This window comes from Peromyscus eremicus, chromosome 16_21 (genome assembly GCF_949786415.1).
Source record: "Peromyscus eremicus chromosome 16_21, PerEre_H2_v1, whole genome shotgun sequence".
NCBI lineage: Eukaryota > Metazoa > Chordata > Mammalia > Rodentia > Cricetidae > Peromyscus > Peromyscus eremicus.
The window spans coordinates 56,745,113-56,767,776 of NC_081432.1; the positions used below are offsets into that span (position 1 = coordinate 56,745,113).

The 22,664-nt window shown below is 45.5% G+C and overlaps 1 protein-coding gene across 1 annotated transcript in view; it reads left to right on the forward strand.

Annotated features, from left to right (window-relative positions):
- Positions 1–223: 223 nt before the first annotated feature.
- Positions 224–22,664, forward strand: part of Adgrf5 (adhesion G protein-coupled receptor F5) — a 97,353-nt gene continuing 74,912 nt past the window's right edge. The window contains exon 1 of the mRNA XM_059282071.1: positions 224–433. Coding sequence (XP_059138054.1) covers positions 401–433 — 33 coding nt within the window. The 5' untranslated portion in view covers positions 224–400. The remainder of the gene's footprint in view (positions 434–22,664) is intronic.

The following is a 22,664-nucleotide window of genomic DNA, read 5'->3' on the forward strand; positions in this document are numbered from 1 at the left end:
GCTTCTCCTTATTTTCATAGTTCTTAGCATGTTTATTCTCTCCTTTCTCAGTGGCCAAAGGACACGTTTAAATTTCTGATTTCCTCTGGGGACCCTGAGAGAGGCAAGAGGCACCAAATACAGGAAATCATGTGGAGAGAATCTCTCATTTATTACAGTCCCCAGATTACTTCCCTTCCTCAGCCTCCGCCTCCACCTCCAGCTACACGGTGCCTCCCAGTTTCTTCCTGCACTGAGGAACAGCCCACAGTTCACCTCTGCCCCGAGGTCTGGAAGCCTGCGGGAGCCTGAAGGCTGATCTGGAGAAACTCAACCCTTCTCAGGTTACTTGAATGAATGGGACGTCCTTAAGTTTCACCTTCCTTCAGAGGTCTGGGGCCGATCTTTCATACAGGAGTAAATGTGGAGAGGCTGCCTACTGCTGAAGAGAAAGGTAGGTGTCTGTGGGGTTTTTTTGTGTTTTTTTTTTTTTTGTTGTTGTTGTTGTTGTTGTTGTTTTTGTTGTTGTTGTTATTTTGTCTCCTTGGATGTGAGACTAGCTCCTCAAAGCAGATAGACCGTGTCTGTTGACCCAGCACTCCGCTGTGCTGCCTGTGCTCAACTTGTGTGCCTTGTGGAGATCCGCTGAGCTACAAGATTGTGTGGGTAAATAGTGGCAGGCAGAGGAACTGTGGTTGGTTATTCTGAGTTCGTGTGTCTTTGGCTGGAGAATAGTGACCAGCATAGTTCGTGAAACACAAAGCCTGCTTCTTGTTTTCTTTAGAGGAACATTTCATTAGGGGTTGTGTGTTTTGGCTCCTGTGTCATGGAAGGGGAAATATTTATGCTCTGACTTGCCTTTCCCCCCACTGTGCAGACCTTTACCATGATTATTTTAATTAGTTTTCAAGTTAGAAATATATCAAGGTGGATAGAGAAGAAGGTGTTTCTCGTTTACATAACCATGCTTTTTATTTATTTTTTTAAATAGACATGTTGTTCAGGGATTTGGTGGGCATCTGTGTCATTTTCCAGAACTTTCTTGCTCTCCCTGAGATTTCCTGAGATACGTATCCAATGATAACTACAAAGCCTGGCTTTACCTGTTTGGTGTGGAAATCCTTTGCAGGCACGATGCTCGTCCTTTCCCTGGCCACCTTGGCTGGATGTCAGTGGGGTTCAAGAGGATACAGCTGAGACCCAAAGGAAGGCGAGGTAGATTCAGTTCACAGAGTTCTGAATTGGGTGGGGTGTGCTTGTGCTTTATTGTTTCACGACCCCCTCATCACCAGGCTTTCCTTGAGGAGAGATATTTGTCCTGACTTCCAAGACCATGCTGAACTCTTTCCCCTAGCGTACTTGGTTTAGATGCTCTTATTTATTTATTTATTTGACACTGCATACTTAGCTTTGGTATTGCCTTTCTCCATTCATCCTCCGTATCCTGCTACAGAGTTCTTGGCAAAATGTAATTGTGATTTTGAGGTTCTCCTCCTGAGCTTTATCTAATACACACACCCCGCCGCCTGCACCTCTGCTACCTAAGGGGCCCCAGGGACCGTTTGTATCAGGCATCACTAAGGACTCCTTAGAAATGCAAACCCCCTTCTCCTCCCTAGACTGAGTCTGTACTTCATCCAGGTTCCTGGGTGGGTGACATGCGTAATAAATCTTGCCAGGTCCTGCCTGCAGTGAGAGCGGATGACTCTTTCCAGGTCTGCTCCATAACTCCCTGCCAGCCTCGCCTCTCACCACCTGACTTCCCAATTCTACCTAGTACCACTTCCCTCGTCCTGGTGTCACTCTGCTGCCCACCTATATCTGGGTGTGCTGCTGTCTCTGCCTAGATATCTCCATTCAGCTTCTCCCCGATTACCCGTTACAGCCTTACTTTACTCTCAGGCCCCCATACTCAGTTCACCCTCTACTAAGCACCCTGGGTCTGTGGTTTTTATGGTGCACAAAGTACGGTTGCTATGGGTTTTCTCATCCTTGACTAGACTCTGGTGCTTTATTTCTGAGTCCACAGCACTGGACAAGACATCTGGCAAACCGCTCGTCTCAGTATTATCTGAGTTCCTGAGTGAATGACTGGAGGAAGGAACAAATGAATGCGTGTGCTAGCAGAATAATTTAAATTAACAGTCAGAATGAGACGTATAGGTAGACGTTTTTTTTTCCAGGAAGACTGCCAATATCTATAACATCTTCCCATTCTTTGACCTGAGACTTGGCTGGATTCAGTTATTCGACGAGTGTTTTGAGGATCTACTGTGTGCCATGCGTTTTCGAAAGTCTCTGCATCTCTCTGGATCGCTAGCCTCTCCGGTTAGGTTCTTCCTCATCCCTGCCCTCCACTCTTTACCGCACTGAGTCAGGGCTTTACTCTCTCGCCGTGTGTACGGAACACCTTCCACCTAGCAGGGAGCTGGCATTGCAAGAGGAACATGATGACAAACGAGAGGATGTGAACCTGAGCAGGAGACCTTTCAGCATCCTCCCTCCTAACCCCTCACCCCTGGGCCCTCCAAAATGAAAAGAAAGAAAGAAAAGAAACTGGGAAAACAAAAAGACCTGGTGCCTCATTAATGTTAACATATGCAAGTAAGGGCATCGGGAACTTTAAGACAGAAAGCAGAAAGATTCGCGTTGTGTTCTGGGGTCTGTGGCCGTAACCCCTGTACCTGTGGCGGTCTTGCCGGGTAACTTTGGGTCTACAACCTTTCTCTAAGCCTTGATTTTCTGCAGTGGCGAACAGGGAAGCTTTAGTGTCACTCAGTGTACGGAGGTCGGGGTGCCTCTGCTCACATTGGCTCGTGATAATGGTTTATGGGTCCCAGGCTAGTCTTGAACTACATAGCCAGGAGTGACCTTGAATTTCTGATGCCCCTGCTTCCATTTCCAAGTCTTGGGCTTTCATGTCTGCCCTTATCATACCCAGTTTATGCTCTACCAGAGATGGAACCAGGGCTCATGCATGCCAGGCAAGCCCACTACCAACTGAGCTACATCCCCCATCTCTCACAATCATGTGAAGGGCGATGAGCAGCTGGTTTCTGAGGCAAAGTCACAAAGAGACCCTAAGGGAGTCATTCTGTCCCTCTGCCTTTAACCCCAGCCATAGATGTCCACGATACCCTTTGGAACCTTTTCCTAAGGCACCGCATAGCAGCAGATCCAAGGGAGCTGCAGGAAAAACAGCACCATCTACGTGTGTCCAGACCCGACCACTAGACTTAGGGTGACGCAAACTGCTTGGGCCTTATCCGGTGACATCTTTCCCTGTCTTTTAACCCTCTTTTTCTTGACCCTCTACCACTGGATATTTCCCAGTAAATACCCCCTGGACATCCCGAATTCTTTCTTACTTCCTGTTGCTCACACTGCTTTGCCTCTCACTCACTGCCCTGTCTGTACAACAGCCCTGCGAGTCATTTCCCAACTACTCAGATTTGCACTCGTCTCTATAGATGATAAGCGATAGTTTTAGCTGTAAAAAGGGATGTTAACCCGCATGGGAGGGGTCTAGTGAACGGGCGTACATAGATTATGTCTGAAACCTTGGTTTATAGAATACGATCGATCTCTCCCTTCCCTCCTTCTCTCCCTCTCTCTCTTCTTCCCTCTCACCCCCTTCCTTTCCCTTCTTCCTTCTCACCCTCCTCCTCCACCACCCTTTCTGGAGACAGGGCTGCATGCTGCCCAGGCTGGTCCCCATCTTAATATATAGACGAGGCGGGAAGATCCTTGACCTCTCGGTCCTCCTCTCTCTCTAAGTGCTGGGATTCCCCTTGAGCGGCACCTCACCTAGCTGACCATTTCTTTTTTATTTTTATATTTATTTATTTGATTTTTCGAGACACGGTTTCTCTGTGCAGCTTTGCGCCTTTCCTGGAACTCACTTGGTAGCCCAGGCTGGCCTCGAACTCACAGAGATCCGCCTGGCTCTGCCTCCCAAGTGCTGGGATTAAAGGCGTGCGCCACCATCGCCCAGCCTCCATTTCTTTTTTAATCGGAGCCTGCTGCAGGGTAACAAGAGGCCAAGCCAGTTTTAAATTCCTTGTTGTTAATTCCTTAAGTAAGTAACTGTACCTTGCTAAATCTTGATTTTGTTTCTCAAAATATGTACTAACGCACAAGGTGACGGCTGGAACGAATGGCTTGGCTGAACTATTCCGGCACAGCTGGGGAGATGGTTCAACAGCTAAAATGCTTGCCTCGGAGACCTGAGAACCGGGATTCGCATGGCTATCACCTACGAAAAGCCAGGTGTGGCAGTGCACATCTGTAATCTTAGTTCTGCGGGGAAGGGGAGGCGCAGAAACACGTGGATTTCCAGAGCTTTCTGCCCCCAATCCAATCTAATCAATGAGCTGACCTCTGGTGTCTGTGAGCATGTGAATACACCCAGTCACACTGGATAAGAGCTATCCCAGATCTTAAAAGGGCTATCCCAAGATGGGGAAAGTGAGAAAAGGGTCACCTAGAGTAGCAGAAGAACACGCAGGTATATTCGAAAGAAGAGCTACACATTGTAACATGTAAAGGTTGCCTGTGATTACTTAAAGGTCTCTGGTGTGGAAAAAGAGAAGGCCCCCAGATTATGGAATAGAAATTATAGGGTAAAAGATTTCAACCCAGTTTGCGGAAGGATTTACCCACCATCAGAATTGTCTAAAAATGGGTGAGTTGTCCTGCGGGGGTGGGGAACACCCTGTCCTGGGCAGCATTCCAGCACCCCAGGAGACCAGTGGCCAGGGTGTTCCCAAAGGCATGACTGACTGGGTGGGGTCTGAGCGATGACCTCGAAGGTCCCTTCCCTCTCTTGAGAATCTCATGATGTCAGTGCCCTAATCCAAGCCACCAGATAAAGAACTGAAAAAAAAAAATTGCTAGCCTGGAGTGACGTGAGCTGAGCTGACTTCTCACTTGCTAGCCATAGCTTTTGGCTGCAGTAATTTAAAAATAGGATCCTGGCAACAATAGATTAAGTCGGATTTCCAGGAAAACGGTACAGAAAAAGAAATGAGAACAAAGAGGAGGGGACTAGTTCACCCCAAACCACTCTCGGGTCACCCTGGAACTTGATTGTGGCTTGGTCCTTGTGTTACAAACACATTCTTATTTGGTGGCAAACCGCTGTGTTTGGAGGCCTTTTCGGTCAACATAGAATCAGAAGCTATCTCTCGGGCCTGAAACAGGAGTCCTACATGGATGTGCACACAGGCTAAGGTTCCTTCGTCACTCAGAAACCTACCTGAGACATACTGAAGCTAAATAGTTCCACGCTGCTCTCATGCCATGAGTTTGGTGTTTGACCCCTAGGGAGAGAAGAGAGCTAGCTGGGGGGGGGGGGGGGCACTGCCTTCTCTAATGTCAAGTTCTCCAGCCTTCCATCCACCTTTTCTTCTGGTAAAAAAGACTACATTGATCACAGCCTCTGCCAGCTGATAACTTGGAGATTCCTAGAGCTGTGAGAATCAGCTTTAGTGGGCTCAGGCTATCTAAACTTCTCAGCTAATACTGGGTTCTTCATAGACGCAGGAGAACTGGCCATTCTTGCAGTCCGCTTAGGACCCTCACATCTTTCTAATGATGCTGGGCTGCATTCCAGCACGCCTTTGCTTCCTTCAGCCTCACACTGAAATCCCAGGGAAGGAAAAAGACCGTCAACTGTCTTTCCTACAGAAAAGGCTGCAGTTTGCTGAGCAGAAACAGAGGCACGATATAGTTTATTCTGCAGGTTTACGGAGGTCGGCTTTCTTAAAAACAGCTATGTAATAAAAACTCCCTTTGAAATATAATCAACAGTGCAGGGCCGCATTATAGAACCTTTGCAGACCGGTGTGTTTATTTTTAGATGCCCTTTGGCTACACAGCATAGCAAAGCAACTGTCTAATGTCCAAAGCATGGCCCTGGGAATTTCCTTTAACAAGGCTGTGCTTCCGTCCATTGTTGCAGTACAGAGGGCAGAAGGAGGCTTGAGTGGAGATCCTGGTAACCCCACCTAGAAGGAAACATAGAAGCTGTCATCCCCTTCAGTCAACTCAACGGGATCCCGAGTGCAGGGGGTCAAGATGGAGGTCGTCCTCCACTCTGGGCAAATGCAAATGAGGAGACAGGTCTGATTGTTTCATCTAAAAATATCTCAGACACCGGTGACGGCAATTCAACAATGAAAGGTCTGCTTTCTATCTGCAGCGAAGGATAGACCCCTGCCTGGTGATGGGTGCTGGATTCTGATGGAGTTTTGATAAAGGGATGGGATTTGAGGAGATAGGCTGAATTGTTTAACAAAGGGGCTTTTACAGTAGAAAGAAAATCATAAGAGCACACGCACAGCCCCAACATGCATGTGTGGACACTTGTCAATGCAAGCACCAAGTCCTTGAAACACCCAGAATTTTGTAATTATTGTAGGCTTTGATTTGTTCATCTGCAAGGTAGACATCAAAGGTCTCACAGCTTATTAGTTTGGAGATAAACAAGCTACTATATTGCAAATTACCATACCCTAACTAGACTTTTGCTTACGGTTTTACAGTATGATTCTACTTTGCTAGAAGTTCCTTTTAAGTCATTACTATCAAAGTACTTAACAACCCATTTCCAACACTGTTTTTCTGTTTGCCTTTTTCTCTAGTGTAGGCAAAGAAGCCCAGAATGCCACATAAGCTGGGTATGAAGGCACACACTTTTAATCTTGGTGTTAGGGAAGCTAAGGTCAGAGTTCAAAGGCAGCCTGGCTACAGAGAAAGTTCTAGAATACCCTGAGCTACATGGTGAGATCTTTCTCCAAAACCTCTTAAACCTGGCTATGCTGATAGCTTCAGTAAGTGGTGTGCTTGCAAGCATGAAAACACACACACACACACACACACACACACACACACACACACGCACACGCACACGCACACGCACGCACACACACACAAACTCTGAAATTAAAACAAAAACTTCTTTCACTTCACTGTCCATTATGTTTTAATCACTCCCTGCACACTCCCGAGGAAGGTCTGTACAGCATTGTTTAAAGGTTCAGTGCCCTGGCTTGTGTCTGAGGGTCTCAGGTCTACATGCAGCATTCCACACTTGCCCTGCCCTGTGTCCACCTGTGATCCTAATTCCGGGGGCTCAAGGCCCAGCCCCAGCACAGTCAAAGGCTCAGGGAGCAGAGGGGACCTGCATGTAGAAGGAGCAGCTGAGTGGGCCTTGTCAGCAGGTGGCTATCCAGGCCCTTCCAGGTCCCCAGATGCAGATGAATGTTTTCTAGCCCTTTGGTGAGAATACAAGGATGCGGGTAAAAATGCCGTTCTGGGTTGTTTTGTGGCTGAGTGTTTATTATCACACCCCTCAGGGGGTCACAAGGCAGGTTGTGAAGGTCCATGTGAGGCCTGGGAATTTCCTTCCATGGAAGCCACGCTTCCTGTCTTTGTTGTTCCTCAAAGGACAAGTGGAGACATTACTAGAGATGCCTACTTAACCCTCTCCCGCTGATGCCCCATGGCTCCTCAGAGCTGAAAAAAAACCACACTGGAAAGTAAAAAGATCTCTGCTTTTCAGGTGTATGTGTGCTCCTGCAACATGCCTGTGCCCGTGCATGCATGTCTGTGTGCTTGTGTGTGTATGCCCATGTGTCAATGGAGAAGAAAAATGTGTAATACATTCCAGTAAACCAATTTTCATTCACAGTTATATTCATGCCCCTATCATTGCCTAGAAGTCATAAAACGACTACTTTCTTCACCATAATATACATTTCTATCAAAAATTCTAATTCACTTTCAGTTCTTTGTCAATTAATAGTTGAGTGCCCCACCTTGTAGTGTATTTATAAAGCAGAGCCATGAGACGTTGAAAGATCTTTTCATCGGATAACAATGATTTATCGAACATCCTTCTACAACACTGTTAAGTACAAAGGCGATGCAGATATTCTAGAAAATTCTAGAGCACATACAGATGTGCAGGCACACACTTTCATGCATGATGAGGGTGCAAAGAAGTCAGACAGTTGTCTGGACTAAGGACAGCAAGGTTTAGAAGGCCTTGAGTCCTCATCTTGCCTGAGACTCCTTTGTAGTTCCTAGAAACACTGTCCAGAATTTTCCAAGTACGAGGACAGTGAGTGTTCACAGGCCCCTCCTCTCATCTGTACACACGCATGCAAGCACAGTTTGCTCTAGGGAGGACGGTTCGAAACAGCCCCCTGTCCCCAACTCTAACCAAAATCACAATTCTGGTCATTTCCGCTCTGACTCTCCATCTTGTTTACATAGTAGAAGTGACTGACAGTGTGGCTGTCGTTGTTTATATAGTAGAAGTGACTGACAGTGTGGCTGTCGTGCTGTGTTCTGATCTTCATTCGGGAGCATTTGAGCATGCGTTCTGCCGCGTGTTTACTCTCCTTGGGAAGAGAGAAAAACCACACCAGAGAGTGGTTTGCAGAGGCTGTCTGAGGGAGAAGCGCAGTGATCATGGAGAAAGAGTGTGAACACTGAGTCAGTGGAGGAGCTGTCCGACCTCCTTTCTCCTCAGAGTAAGAATGAAGACCCGTCTGAGAGGACACTGGCGTCCCCAACTATGGGTTGTGGATAGGGTCCTATGGCCTCTGTTGGGTTGGGATCCTACAGCCTCTGTTGGGTTGGGATCCCATGGCCTCTGTTGGGCTGTCAGCAGAAAGTATGTGCATTGCTGTTTGTATGAACCTAATCTCTTTACAGTACTGATTTGTGTGCGTGCTCATACATGTATAGGTGCATGTATGTGTACAGGTGTACGTGTGTGTGTGCAGGTGCATGTGTCAGCATGCCTGTGCAATCCAGAGCTTGACATTAAGTGTCTTCCTCCATCTCTCTCCACCTTAGTTTTGGAGACAAGATCTGTCACTGAACTTCATTGTAATTAACCTTGACTGTCTAGCCAATCAGATCTGTGGATTGCCCTGTCTCTGCCTCCTCTCTGCAATCAGCACTGGGATTACAGCTGTGCACTGCAACACCCAGATTTTGACGTAGTTTCTAGGGATCTGAATTTGGGTCCTCATACTTCTGTAGCAATACTGTACCAACTGAGTCAGCTCCCCAGCCCACAGTCTCCGTTTTTGCAATACAGCAGTGCTCTTGAACTGTAAATGACAAAGGACCAGAGATGCCAAGCGAGATGAACACAGGTATGATAAGGTGTGCATGGAGTGATGGACAAAAAGCAGGTTCCCAGGCCCCCTGAGCCTTTGAGGCCAGACCCTGTATGCAGGAGTGTAGGATTGGCTGGGGTGGGGGGGAGAAGAGGAAAACATGCTGCCAGATGCCCATTTTCCGAACAGTATCTTCCATGGTACACACCCCCCAAGTCTGATGCACACTTACTCAGGTGTAAGAGCCATTCTCTAGAAAATACGCCCCAATGTTGATTTAGAAGACTGTTTACAATGGTGGCATAAGAGCCCCTCATGTGTTCTTCAGGGTGGGTGTGATGCTTAGCTTGTAGACTTGACACAACCTAAAATCACCTGGGAAGAGAGACTCAATAAGGGATTATCTACACTGGGTTGGCCTTGTAAGTATGTCTGTGGGAAATTGTTTAGTGAATTGATGTGGGAAGACTCAGCCCACTACGGGCAGCACCATTCCCTGGGCAAGGGGCTGTGACTGTGTGTAAGAGTGGAGAAATCAAGCTGAACATATGCGGCTGCTCAAGCAAACACACAGGCATTTTTTTCTGTCTGTTCTCAGCTGTAGGTATGATGTGATCAGCTGTAGGCTCTAACCTGGAACTGTAAACTGAAACAAATTCCTGTCTTACCTAAATTGCCCATCCCCGGATATCTTATCACAAAAACAGAAATGAAACTTGAACAGTAGGTTCATGATTTTGCACTCTCGGCTCATCTTTGCTAGAACATTCATCCTGCTGAATATGTAGTCCTGTTTGGAAGCACCATTTGGAAGAAAAGTCTACCTTCTTTTGTTCCATCTTTTGTAATGTTGCATTTACTCTTCTGCTCAGTTACATCTCAGCACTTTTGCATCTCGGAACACAACCTAATGCAGTGGCAAGAATGGGGTTTGGGGCTCAGATTCTGCCTGAACTTTTTCAGTATGTTCGATTTTTTTCAGTTTATGTAGATTTTTGTTTTGTCTTAAGCCTTGAAAAGTTGTTTCGTTTTCACTAGTCTTCTTTCTGAAGTGGAAATAGTTAACTAATTTATACAATATTATGAAACTAAATGATAGAGTACATAAAAAGTTTTGTCAAAAGCTCTCAGTGTAGTTTTATGACGAGATTTGTTCCCAAGAAGGTACAGGAATCACCAATAACAACAAACACATCAACACTTCCACCAACATCAACACCTCCCCAACATCAACACCTCTCCAGCATCAACACTTTCACCATCAACACCTCTCCAACATCAGCACCTCCACCATCAACACCTCCCCAACATCAACACCTCTCCAACATCAACACCTTCACCATCAACACCTCCCCAATATCAACACCTCCACCATCAACACCTCCCCAACATCACCACCTCCACCATCAACACCTCCCCAACATCAACATCTCCACCAACACCAACACCTCAACCAACACCAACATCAACACCTCCACCAACATCAACACCTCCCCAACATCAACACCAACATCTCCACCAACATCAACACCTCCCCAACAGGAAGTCTGTAATCTTGGGAAACCCCTAACCTATGAATGAGTTCTTTCTTAAAGCACTAAGACAGTATTCTGGGCCGTGGTTATAACTTGGTGGTAGAATAAATGCTTAGCTTGTGTAAAGCCCTAGGTTCAATTGTTAATATGGGGGGAGGGATTAACGAATGAGAAGAAAGAGAAAAAAAGAAAATACTCCATATAAAGTAGGTACTCAACTCTGTTTAGCCAGTGAGTGAATGTTACTCCCTGGTGTGAATGCCCTTACTCAGAAAAGGGTAAGGTTTAAAAAATAGCAAATGACTACCTAAAGCCAGATGGGGTGGTACAGGTTTGTAATCTGAGCACATGTGGGTGAGGGGCATGGAACAGGAGGATCACTTCAAGTTGGAGGCCAATCTGTACTACATAGTGAGTTAGAGACTATCCTGGGCTGTTTAGTGAGACTTTGTCTCAAAAACAGACTAAGTATCGAAAACACTCTAGGGTTCTAGAGAGATGGATCAGCAGTTAAGAGCACATAAGACTCTTGCAGAGGACCCACGTTGAGTTTCCAGCATTCACATCTGGAGGCTCCCACTCCCTGTAACTCTGGCTCCTGGGATCTGATGCCCTGTTCTGGCTTTATCAGGAGCCTATACTCATGTGCACATATAGACATACATGCACATAGGCACAATTAGAAAATAAAATTAAATTTACTAAGATAACCCAACTGTGAATGGAGATGGCAGCTGGGCACACAGTCACTTGAAAAGAGCATCTGTAACATACCACACGTTCTCTAGTTCTCTATAAATTCTTCTCAGTTTATCAGACAATTCAGTCCTCTGCTTGTATGCTTAAATCGAATAACTGACTTAAAATTTTAAAATCAGAGAGTTGTTTTATTTAAAACCCACATTAAATAAATGCTTTCACAAATGATCATTTTAATGATACATTTATAAACTTATTTATTGTGCTAGATTAGCCTTCAGAATTAAGACACACACCCCCTTCATTAGTGATTTGGCCAATAGTTCCAGTTGATTGAGATTGGTTGGTTCCATTTTAACCTCAGAAACTAACCCATCAAACTTTAACATCTGTAAAAGGATCTACTCACACATTCGTGGAGATACACACCAGTAATTTATGGTGGTTATGCACGTGGGATCTTAGCTGTGGGTTTGCAATGCACCATACTGTATCAGAGAAAGAGGAGAAAGGAGAAAAAGTATTAGTAATCTAGAAAGAACTAAAAAAATTTGATGAGATACAGGGCGAGGGAGAAGAAGGGATAAAGAATGTGAATTTGACAGTGCATGAAGAGGTATCTAAGCAGAGAAGCGTCTTAGATTCTTCTGGATCTTTCCTTGCTAGCATCGAGGCCCTAACACTTACCAGGCTCAGCTCTGAGCACTTCCTATGGATAATGCCATTTAATATGAGACAATTACACTACTATCTCCATTTCACAGGTGAGAAAGCTGAGGGCTGGAGAGGCTGAATAACTTGCCACGCCTCCACAGTTAGTAAGTGGTAGAACTCAGGCTTTCACTCCAGCAGTACGGCATCACAGCCCAAGTTCTCGCTTCTTCTAGGACTCTAATAATATGCCACCTCAAGGATCATTCACAAACATAAATGAGCATCCCCTTCTCTGGACCGCATAGTACAAGGTGCTGAGCCTGAAAAGTAGGCAAACACTGACAGGGTAGGAATGCGGCAGGAAGGCTGAGGGCCTAAAAATAGACCTTTAGCAAGGCAGTCCAGTTAGTGCTCTGACAGAAGGAAGTCAGAGTGTGCGTGCAGCTGGAGAGGATTCCTGCAGTAGTGACCCTGAACTGGCCCATGAAGGACAGGGGAAGTCAATGCAACAGAGAGCACACTGGCTGCAGGGCTCTTGGGTAAGAGGGAAGGAAGGAGGCATTCATGTATAAAATCATCATTTCGTACATCGTACATAACTGTTTGACTCTGGTCAATTGTGTCTCAATAAAACTGGGTAGGGTAGGTAAAGCATAGAGACAAAGCTGGTTGTGGAAAGAGAAGTTCTAATTACTAAGGGTATTAGCTGGAGATCAGTGTACGTGTGTGTGTGCATGCATGTTGGGGAAAAAGGAGAGATGTTCCGTGGATTGACTCAAGAGCACCTCTCCCTGCCAGTGTTTTTCTAAAGGCCCTGGGAGGCTCTGGTCACCTCCCCCAAGGCTGGAAGCCAAGCATCATCAGTATCTTTCCAGAGTGAGAAACTGTAGAATGAGGCAACCTTCCATCTCTCTATAACCATTAAATTCCCATGTGCCCTGGAACCACCACGGAGCTTGGTGGAAGGCTAGTTACCAGCCCCACTGGTGGTTTAGACATGCTAGAGTCTGGGGTAGACCCTAGGATTTTGTAACCAGATCTCAGGTGGCCCAGACACTGCCTGATGGCCACCTTGGAACACACACACACATTCTAGAACCACCATTCTGTGGACCCAGCTCAATCTCTTGAGTAGGAAGGCAGGAACTTGGCCAAAATCACTTGGATCATTCTTAGGTCACATTAAAATTAGAAATGTCCTTGAAGGAAGATCACCAAATCTCTTCTTTGCTATAAATGCTTCTTTTATTTTTAAACATTTCTGTAATTTAACAAAACTCATATCCAGATATTTCTAATATTCTGGTTCATTTTGGTCTGTAAGGGGTCAAAATATGGTGACTTCTAGGGTTCTTTGGAATTTTAAGAATTGGTCCTTTGAAACCTCTGTTTGCAAAGCAGGAAGTCAATGGTTGCCCAGAACAAACACTTGAATCAAGCAATCTGTTCCTTTGGAGGGCTTTTATGCTGCAGCGTTTAAGCAACTTTCCATGATCCAGGAGAGTTTGAAACTGAGTCCTTGTGGAATGGACCATGACTGTGAAAACAGGAGGTCTGCGCTCTGAGTGTGGTCTGCTAGCAAAGACAAACTGTATCCTGAGGGCTGTTATTTCCTCCTGCAGATAAGGCAGGAAGGGCTAGGAGACCAAGATCACTGACGAGAAAGGATGGAAGGAGGGATGGGGAGGAATCTGTGTGTTCCTTCCCCGCCACCCTTTGTTTACAGGAGTTGGGGTAGGGGTGGACCTAAAACCCTCCAAAGACTCTCAGCTGCAGGTTAGGAGCACGGACGCTATGGAAGAACAACTGAAATCTTTTATACTTAAGATTTAAAGGGGGGACGGAGGGGTTGTCAGGGTGGCCCAGTGGGTAAGGAAACTTGCTGCCAAGCCTCTCTTGGCATGATGGAAGTTGAGAAACAAATCCCAAAAGGTGTCCTCTGACCAAAATGCACAAGGGCATGCCACTTTCAAAGCCACCAGAGTGTTGTCATTTGGCTAACAAAGAATTTACATGGTAAGTGTTGGAACTGGTTTCACGAACTTTCTAGGTTTAAGAGTGTCCATGTTTCCCAAACACACAAATTCAATAGAAAATCGTGTTTCCTCAAAGCAACTCTCGATAGGAAGTCTTTCTGGTTCTCGGGATGCTTCCTATTATGTTGGAAGTAGAGTGGTCCATTCTAGAGGAACCTTCGCTGAGAGGCCCCAAGACACACATTGGGAAGCGGATGCTTTGATGAGAGAAATGCTTGATGTAGTTAAGAAAACTCCAGTGGCACCAGTCATGGGAACTCTTGGCTGAAATCCCTGTCCTTGGAAGGTAGAAACGGGAGGATCAGAAGTTCAAGGTCACCCTCGGCTATACAGCAAGTTTAAAGACAGGGGTAAATATAGGAGAGCCTAGCTTAGAATCAACAAACAAGAACAAAACACAAAGAGGCTTGGGCTGGTAGGTAGGAGGAAGGGGCAGGGGATTTCACAACAGAGAAGAGAGACCCATGCCACCACCACTAACCCTCAGATGCACACTCACACCCACCACCAGCACTAAACCTCAGATTCACACACTCACACTAGCCACCACCACTAACACTCAGATGCACATTCACACCCATCACCAGCACTAAACCTCAGATGCACACACTCACACTAGCCACCACCACTAACCCTCAGATGCACACTCACACCCACCACCAGCACTAAACCTCAGATGCACACACTCACACTAGCCACCACCACTAACCCTCAGATGCACACTCACACCCACCACCAGCACTAACCCTCAGATGCACACTCACACCCACCACCAGCACTAAACCTCAGATGCACACACTCACACCCACCACCACCACTAACACTCAGATGCACACTCACACCCCTCTATTGTCTTCACACAATTTTTACTCCACAAATGACAGAAATGACCTGTTTACTTGTCTGCAACTGCTCTTTCAGTCAAGATCTTTTTTTTTTTTTTCTCGAGCCCTGGCTATCCTGGAACTCACTTTGTAGACTAGGCTGGCCTCGAACTCACAGACATCCACCTGCCTCTGTCTCCTCAGTGCTGGGATTAAAGGCATGCACCACCGCCGCCTGGTCAGTCAAGATCTTATAGAGGGAAAAAAGGCCACTCTGACGAATTAACGGAAGAGGTGAGGCCGCTAAGTCTATAGGTGACTTGAAGCACGGAAAAACTGCCCACTTGGTGGCTTCTCCTTGAACAAAAAGTTGGGAAGATGAGGAGAAGTGTCCTAAGAACTTGGTGAGATCTGTGATGTGGGCAAATGGCTCTCTCTGGACCCGAAGCTGAGGGGAATTATTTCCAGAACTGCAGCCTGGCCAGTTCTGCAGTATCTCCTTCCTGGATGTTTCCTTGTACTCCCCAGGGTCAGCAGGGGATGGGGCAGCCTGTCCCTGAGAGTTGCTTCATCCCAGTTCTGTAGAAATGCCTTCCTTGAGGACATGGTGATGCAGAATAACGCATACAGCAGAACACAGAAAGATGGAGCTGGACCCGGAGGGGAAGGCGAGGCTAACCAGTACTCTTCTGTTGCTATAACTGCGGCTTCTCCTTGGGTTCTGGACCAGTGTCTCATGTACATATCTTGACTGGGGCCAGTACTACAGGCAGGTGTAGAAGGAAGGAACGAGGGATGGGTTGGCATCTAGATGACCCAGTGCCTTTACTGAGTCTCTCAGACCTTGGTTTTCTTTTCTAATCATGTTGCAAAAGCCTCTGCACCTTGCTAACTCCAAACAAGTTCCCCAGCGCAGAAAGCATCAGTGAACTTGACTGTGTACCAAGAGTTGGTGTTCTGGTATCTGCTGGTGCTAGACACATGGGAAAATTTAGCCATAGCTGACCCTCACCTGCTTGGATAGGGGGCAGCTCAGGGTACCTCCCTTACCACTTAGTTACTGAGACTGAGTTTTCTCATCTATAAAATGAGGATGTGCATAGTCCTTCCTCAGGACTTGAGGGTCTATGGTAAGCTGACACTGTGATTGGCGTGGTAAACAAGGGCAGTAGCAACCACTGGTGCTGTTTCTTGATCTTTTCTGAATATATGCAATGTATTTTGGTTATATTCAACCCCATCCCTCCTCCCTAACCCCTCCCATATCTACCCCTACTCTTCTACCCATCCCAAGTTTGAATCCTCTTTCCATTGTTTCTGGGTCCAGTTCTTGCCACCTTCATACTCATGGGTGGAGCCACGCGCTGGAGCTTGGTCTAACTACCAGGGACTACACCCTCAAAGAAAACTGTCTCTCCCTTCCTCAGAAGCCATCGACTGGCTGGGGCAAGGGCAGGGTGAGGGCAGTAGGAGGAGGGGTGAGGAGTGGGAGGAGGCTGTGAGCCCCTCTCCCCTCCACGCTAGAAGGCTTCCTGGCTCGATCTTGTGCAAGTCTTGTACAGGCAAAGGCAGCTTCTAATGGGTGGGCAACAGCAGCTTCTAATGGGTGGTCTGCTTCTTACACCAAATATGTTCTCTGAACTTGAGAGAGGAACGTAAATGCTGCCAGAGGCTCTGCCTTTTGCACTGGGGCGGTCATTCCACACTCTTGATTAGAGATGGGGTCAGGAGGTAAGAAAGGGCCTGTCCCTACGGGCTGCTTCAGCCCTGTTCCTCAGCAAGACTTCCTGTTTCCTTCCTTCAGGTCATGTGGAGTCAAAGCTTGTGTGCCTCCAGGCCCTGCATACCACACTTTTTTAAAAGGTGACCCAGGGGGCTTGGAACTGAGAATTTTGATGCTTTGCTTCCTCATAGTTAGGAAGATGTTTCCAGATGGAGCAAGTCAGAGGGAAGTGGGGGACTTTGGGGAAAGGAAGTGGCAGAATTAGCTTCTTCTGGAGAAGAGGGTAGACCCCCGGTGAGTCCTGGGATTCTCATGGCCTTCCTGTTCTGTGAGCTGTCTCCCCGTTTCTACTTGGCATTAACAAGTCTGTCCTCCACCTACCTTTGTATGTATGTCCTGACAGGCTTTGCTCCATGTTCACAAGGAGAACACTAATGAAAATTACCAGGTGACCTTTACTGCAGTTCCCTCTGCTCCTGTGAAGAGTTCACTGGAGTGGAGAGGGGGGCTGTATGCAGTAAAGGTGAAATGTCTACAGAGTGTTGCTGTGGGATGTCCTGTATGTCAAATGTGTTGCTCTGATTGGTTAATAAATAAAACACTGATTGGCCAGTAGCCAGGCAGGAGATAGTATAGGCGGGACAAGGAGGAGAAGAATTTGGGGAAGTGGAAGTCTGAGTCAGAGACACTGCCAGCCGCCGCCATGACAAGCAACATGTGAAGATGCTGGTAAGCCATGAGCCACGTGGCAAGGTATAGATTTATAGAAATGGGTTAATTTAAGATTAAAAGAACTAGATAACAAGAAGCCTGCTGCGGCCATACAGTTTATAAATAATATAAGCATCTATGTGTTTATTATATAAGTGGGCTGCTGGACTGCCAGGGTTTGGTGGGACCCGGAGAGAAAACTCCAGCTACAGAGTGTTTAAAATCAGTAAAAGATGAACCAAAGTCTGAAAAAGGTGATCAATGTATGACATCATTTCTCAACATCACTAAAAACAAACAAAGCCTTGGTTATTATAAGTTCTGAAAAACTGCTGACATCAGTGAGTTCTACAATATTATTTAAGTTTCTTGTTATTTTATGTGTGCCTTTTGGTTTAAAGTATATTAAATTGTACTTTAAACAAAAGCAACTAGCCAAGGGTGCTGGTGTATGTCTTTAATCCTAATACTCAGGAGGCAGAGGCAGGAGGATTTCTGTGAGTTTGTGATTAGCCTGGTCTACATAGCAAGCTTCAGGCCATCCAGGGCGCCACAGTGAGACTGTCTCAATGGAAGAAAAAGGCATATTCAACACTGGAGTTAATTCAGACACCTTTCATTTGTATCATGACTCCTGGCACAGGCAGACTCGCTCCTTTGCTGCTTTTAATCCTACAGTCTTGGGGGTTACAGAGAAGGCTCAGAGCTTCCTGGACCATATCAGGTAGCTCATAACTACCTTTAACTCCAAGTTCAGGAAACCCGATGCCCCTCTCCTGTCTTCTGCAGTTACCTATACCACATGTTCTACACATACACAGACACAAACTCACAGATAATACAAATACAAAATATTTAATTTAAAAAAGGAGTAGGCTCCACTATGCTTAGAACCCCTGGTGCTCGCCTCAAGTGTCTCTAGCTCCTGATGGAGAAATGACATTGATCCTCATTTAAAATAGAGATTTAAAAGGTAAGCTCTGGGGTTAGGGACATGGCTCAGCAGGTAGAGTGCTTTCTTAACATGACCCAAGCACTGGGCTCCACCCCTAGCATCAAATGAACCTTCTTCGGTGGCCCACATCCCAGCACTTGGGAGCAGAGGCAGGAAGATTAGAAGCTCAAGGTCATCTCTGGCTCCATAGTGTGCGCATAGGCTACATGGGGCTCTTTCAGAAACGGTGGCTAGCCTTGTTAGCATGGCTGCTGGAAAGACAAAGAAGCTGGGCAGGAATCACTTCACTTCCATAACTCTGAACCATAAGAGTTCTTATTTATGTTTAAAAATGGATAAGTACAAATTTTAGTTCATATTTAAGTATTTCACTGGATTAATGGTATTTTTAGAGGAAAATGTTTCCCTTCTTAGTTAATAATTTTCAATTTAGATAATTAGTCAAAAAATTGCAACGTGAAGCTTGAGTGTGTATGAGGTCTAGGTGTACACACACACACACACATACACACACACACATACACACACACACACACACACACACACACACACACCTGTATCTACACCTTCGTGTGTGTATTTGTGTGGAAAGACTGAAAATGTGAATGGCTTTCCCATCTCAGCGTTCCCGGTCAGATGAGGCAAGCTGGAGGAGGGGTGTGGGTCTGGAATAGTCATATGATTGTTGATCAGTAGCAGTGTTTTGTGTACTAACTTTCAAGTCCAAAAATAGCTTCATGGTCCTGAGAGGAGAACCCTCATGAACTGAAGGCAATATAATTAGGAAAAGTCTTGAACTCGGAAACCCAGGCCCTTCCTTGTGTTGGGGTAGGTCATCGGAACGGTGGCAGGATAGGCAATCTTTACAGGGCAAGGCATCAGTCTGCACAATCCTAGGTCATTTCCAAGACCAATAACAGCCACCACACACAGCCTTTAACTTCTTACCCTGCCTGAAAAACATAGGGTCAGGCTAGAATCCATGAAAATTCACTTTTGTGTTCACCAGCTTGATTAGGAGGACAACGGCAAGGTCAGTTCTTGCATCAGAGGTCCCCATTATAGTGAACAGAGAAGGCACCATACCTGTGTGCCTTACCCATGTAACCAATGGTATACCCATGACTTCGGTCTGGGGAGGCAAAGGATTCATTTGATTTACAGGCAAGCCACTAGTGACTAGTGCTTTTCCCCAGTACACAAACAAACAAATTATTCTGAACATGAGTGAGTTTCTAACATGTGCAGAGTCTGGCAATTATGTGTCCTTACGTTCTCTTTTAAATGATTCACAAGAGGTCACGAGAAAGTGGGGTCATTGCTTCACGAGGACCTTCCTAACTAGTTTCCCCAGATTCTCAATTTTTAGCCTTCCTCATATCCAGGCCTTTAAAAAAGCACAAGGAGTCAAACTTCAGAAAATTGGATTCTCATTTGTGTGTCATGCTCCATCTTCACCGCTACCCCCAACCGTGACTTTGGACTTCTCCTCCCTCAGCCAGCCTATTTTCGGCCCCTTTTCATAACTGAATTTCAGAGCGATTGTTATTCACAGATCTAAGTGGGAATTGGCCAGTTCTTTCCCTGTTTCTGCCTCAAGCAAACACCTTCACAGCGCCTGACATGTGGCATAATCTTGAAGCAGTTTTTAAAAAAGAGTTTATTATCCCTAGCGGAATTGAGAGATGAGTTATTACAGGACCATGGCTTGTAAAACATAAGACACCCTGGAGCCAAGCCTTGGGTAGGTAGGCGAGTTGGCAATTGTTATTACTGGCAAACCCTTTCAGGGTTGACCAGAAGGCTAAATTGACTCGTTATTGCTATCCTTGTGTTGTACATTTTGGAAAACTTATGGTTTGAGCTTTCCCCCAGAACCAATTTTTCTTCACCCAAGTAGTGTGTAGTACATGGCAGTTTGGTCATACATCTAGTAATACGGGTTTCATTGGGGTTTTAATGCCATAGAAAACCTCATGTGGATATGTTATTGTGATGGTTAATCTCAATTAACTATTTGATGAAATCTAGAATCACCTGAGAGATGGGCCTCTGAACATGCGTATGAGGGACTATCTTATTAAATTAATTAAGGGAAAAAACCTGCCTTCTGTGGGGGACATCATTCCCTTGGCTGGGATTCTGGATTGTGTATAAAGGAGAAGGCAAGCTGAGCATGAGTGTCATTGTTCTCTGCTTCCTGACTGAAGACACAGTGGGACCAGCTGTTCCAAACTCCTGCCTTGATGTCACCATCATGATGGACTGTTCCTCACACTCTGAAACGAAAGAAACCATTTCTTACTTAGATAGCTTTTGCCAGTGTGTATTGTCACAGCAACAACAAAGTAACTAAGAGAGTTAGCAACCAGATCACACCCTGACTTTGCTTTTGAATATACTGAATTATACTAACAGCAAGTTTCCTAGGCAGCTGAAAACTGACAAGATAAACGAAAGTGTGCCTTTGAGTCACTCATTCATCTCTTTCAAAAGCATTAGTTGAGCACTTACTATTTTCTTTTTAATATTTCCTACACATCTTGAATTAACCTTTTCTTTCCTCTTCTTTTTTTCCTCCATGCATGTATGTACATACATACATGAATATGTACATGTGCCACAACATGTGAAGGTCAGAGGTCAACTCAGGCATAGATCACCAAACTAACCAGCTTGATCTAGAAATTTCCCTGTCTCTACCCTCAGAGGCTGAAATTATAGGCAGGCCACCGTGCACACCTGATATTTACATGGATTCTGAGGATCCAAATTCTGGTCCACACACTTGTTTGCAGGAGCCTTTCTTCCCAACTCTTTATTTTCATTTTCTATACAATCTCTCCTGTATATCCCAGGTTTGTCTTGAACCACTATGTAGCCAAAGATGACCTTGAATTTTTAATTCTCCTGCCTTCCATCTCAAGTGCTGGGGTAACTGGTGTATACTATCACTTCTGGTTTATGTTGCTGTGGACTGAACCCATGGCTTTGTGCATACTAGGTGTGATGGCAATTCTTCGTTCTCTTCTTGACTCCATCTGGAACTAACTAAATCCAAAAATGGAGGGCAGATTAGTGAAGGATTATTTGCTTAATTTGAAGTAGGAAGATTACCTTCTAATCCGGGTCTTGAGGCAGGAAGACACAAGCCTTCAGTCTGGGCCACACCTTCTGCTGGAAGCCTATATAAGGACATGGAAAGAAGTTTTGCTCTTTGCTTGCTTGTCTTCACCTTGCTAGCACTTCCATTCCTTCACTAGAATAAGAACCTACTTCTTTGGGAGTCCAGCATATATTTGAAGATCAGCTAGGACATACAGCATTGTGAACTGAGCAACTACTAGATTCTTGGACTTTCCATTCACGGCCGGCTATTGTTCGATTAGTTAATTAATTGGATTGTAGCCTATAAGTCATTCTAATAAATCCCCATTCTTTCTTGATTCATTCTATAAGTTCTGTTACTCTAGAAAACCCTGACTAATATACTAAGCCAGAGCTCTACCAACTGGGCTAGCTCCCTAGCCCTTATTTTTTTTTTTGACTGATAATGGAGCTAAAGAAGATGTACTTTGTTGTACCTCTACTTACTTGACTCTGCTTAAGGATAGCTGTGATGGTAATGGAGTGTTGCAGTGAGTCATGGGAGAGGAAGGGGCTTGGAAACACCACTGTGGGCATCTACCATGCTGCTTAGTTTAAGCTGCAAACCCACCATAGTGTTGCTCAAGTCCTCACTCCATGGTGTCTCTGTATCTCAGCCTGCATGAGACATGAAGTAGAAAGCTGTTTTTGGCTCTGCTATTGTGTGTTTAGAAGCCCTTTTTAAAACTCTTTTAGGGCTTATGGAAATTCGAGAGCTCCACATTGGTATGCCAAATGTAGCTGGAAGTTTTCCTGTGTCCTGCCCGGTCTTGTAGCCGCTCAGACCCAAATAAACACACAGAGGCTTATATTATTTTTAAACTATATGCCCTAATGGCTCAGGCTTCTCTTTAGCTAGCTCTTACACTTTAAATTAACCCATTTCTATACATCTGTACTTTGCCACATGACTTGTGGATTACCAGCACTTTACATTTTGCTTCTCCTGGCCACAGCTATCAGCATCTCCTCAGCTCTGCCTTTCTCCTTCTTCTCTCTCTAGTTAGAATGTTCCTGCCTAACCTTATTCTGCCTCACCATTGGCCAGACAGCTTTATTTATCAACCAATCAGAGCAGCACACATTCACAGCATACAGAACGACAAGTAAGCATGCAAGTATCAAGAGTGTATTGGTTTATCACAATGGTTGACTGTGGATGTGATTCAGCTAGATGCTTGAGTTCCTCCAACATGATAGGCTACAACCTGAAATTGTAAGCCAAATAAACCTCTTTTCCCCTGAGTCTTTTTGACAGAGTGTT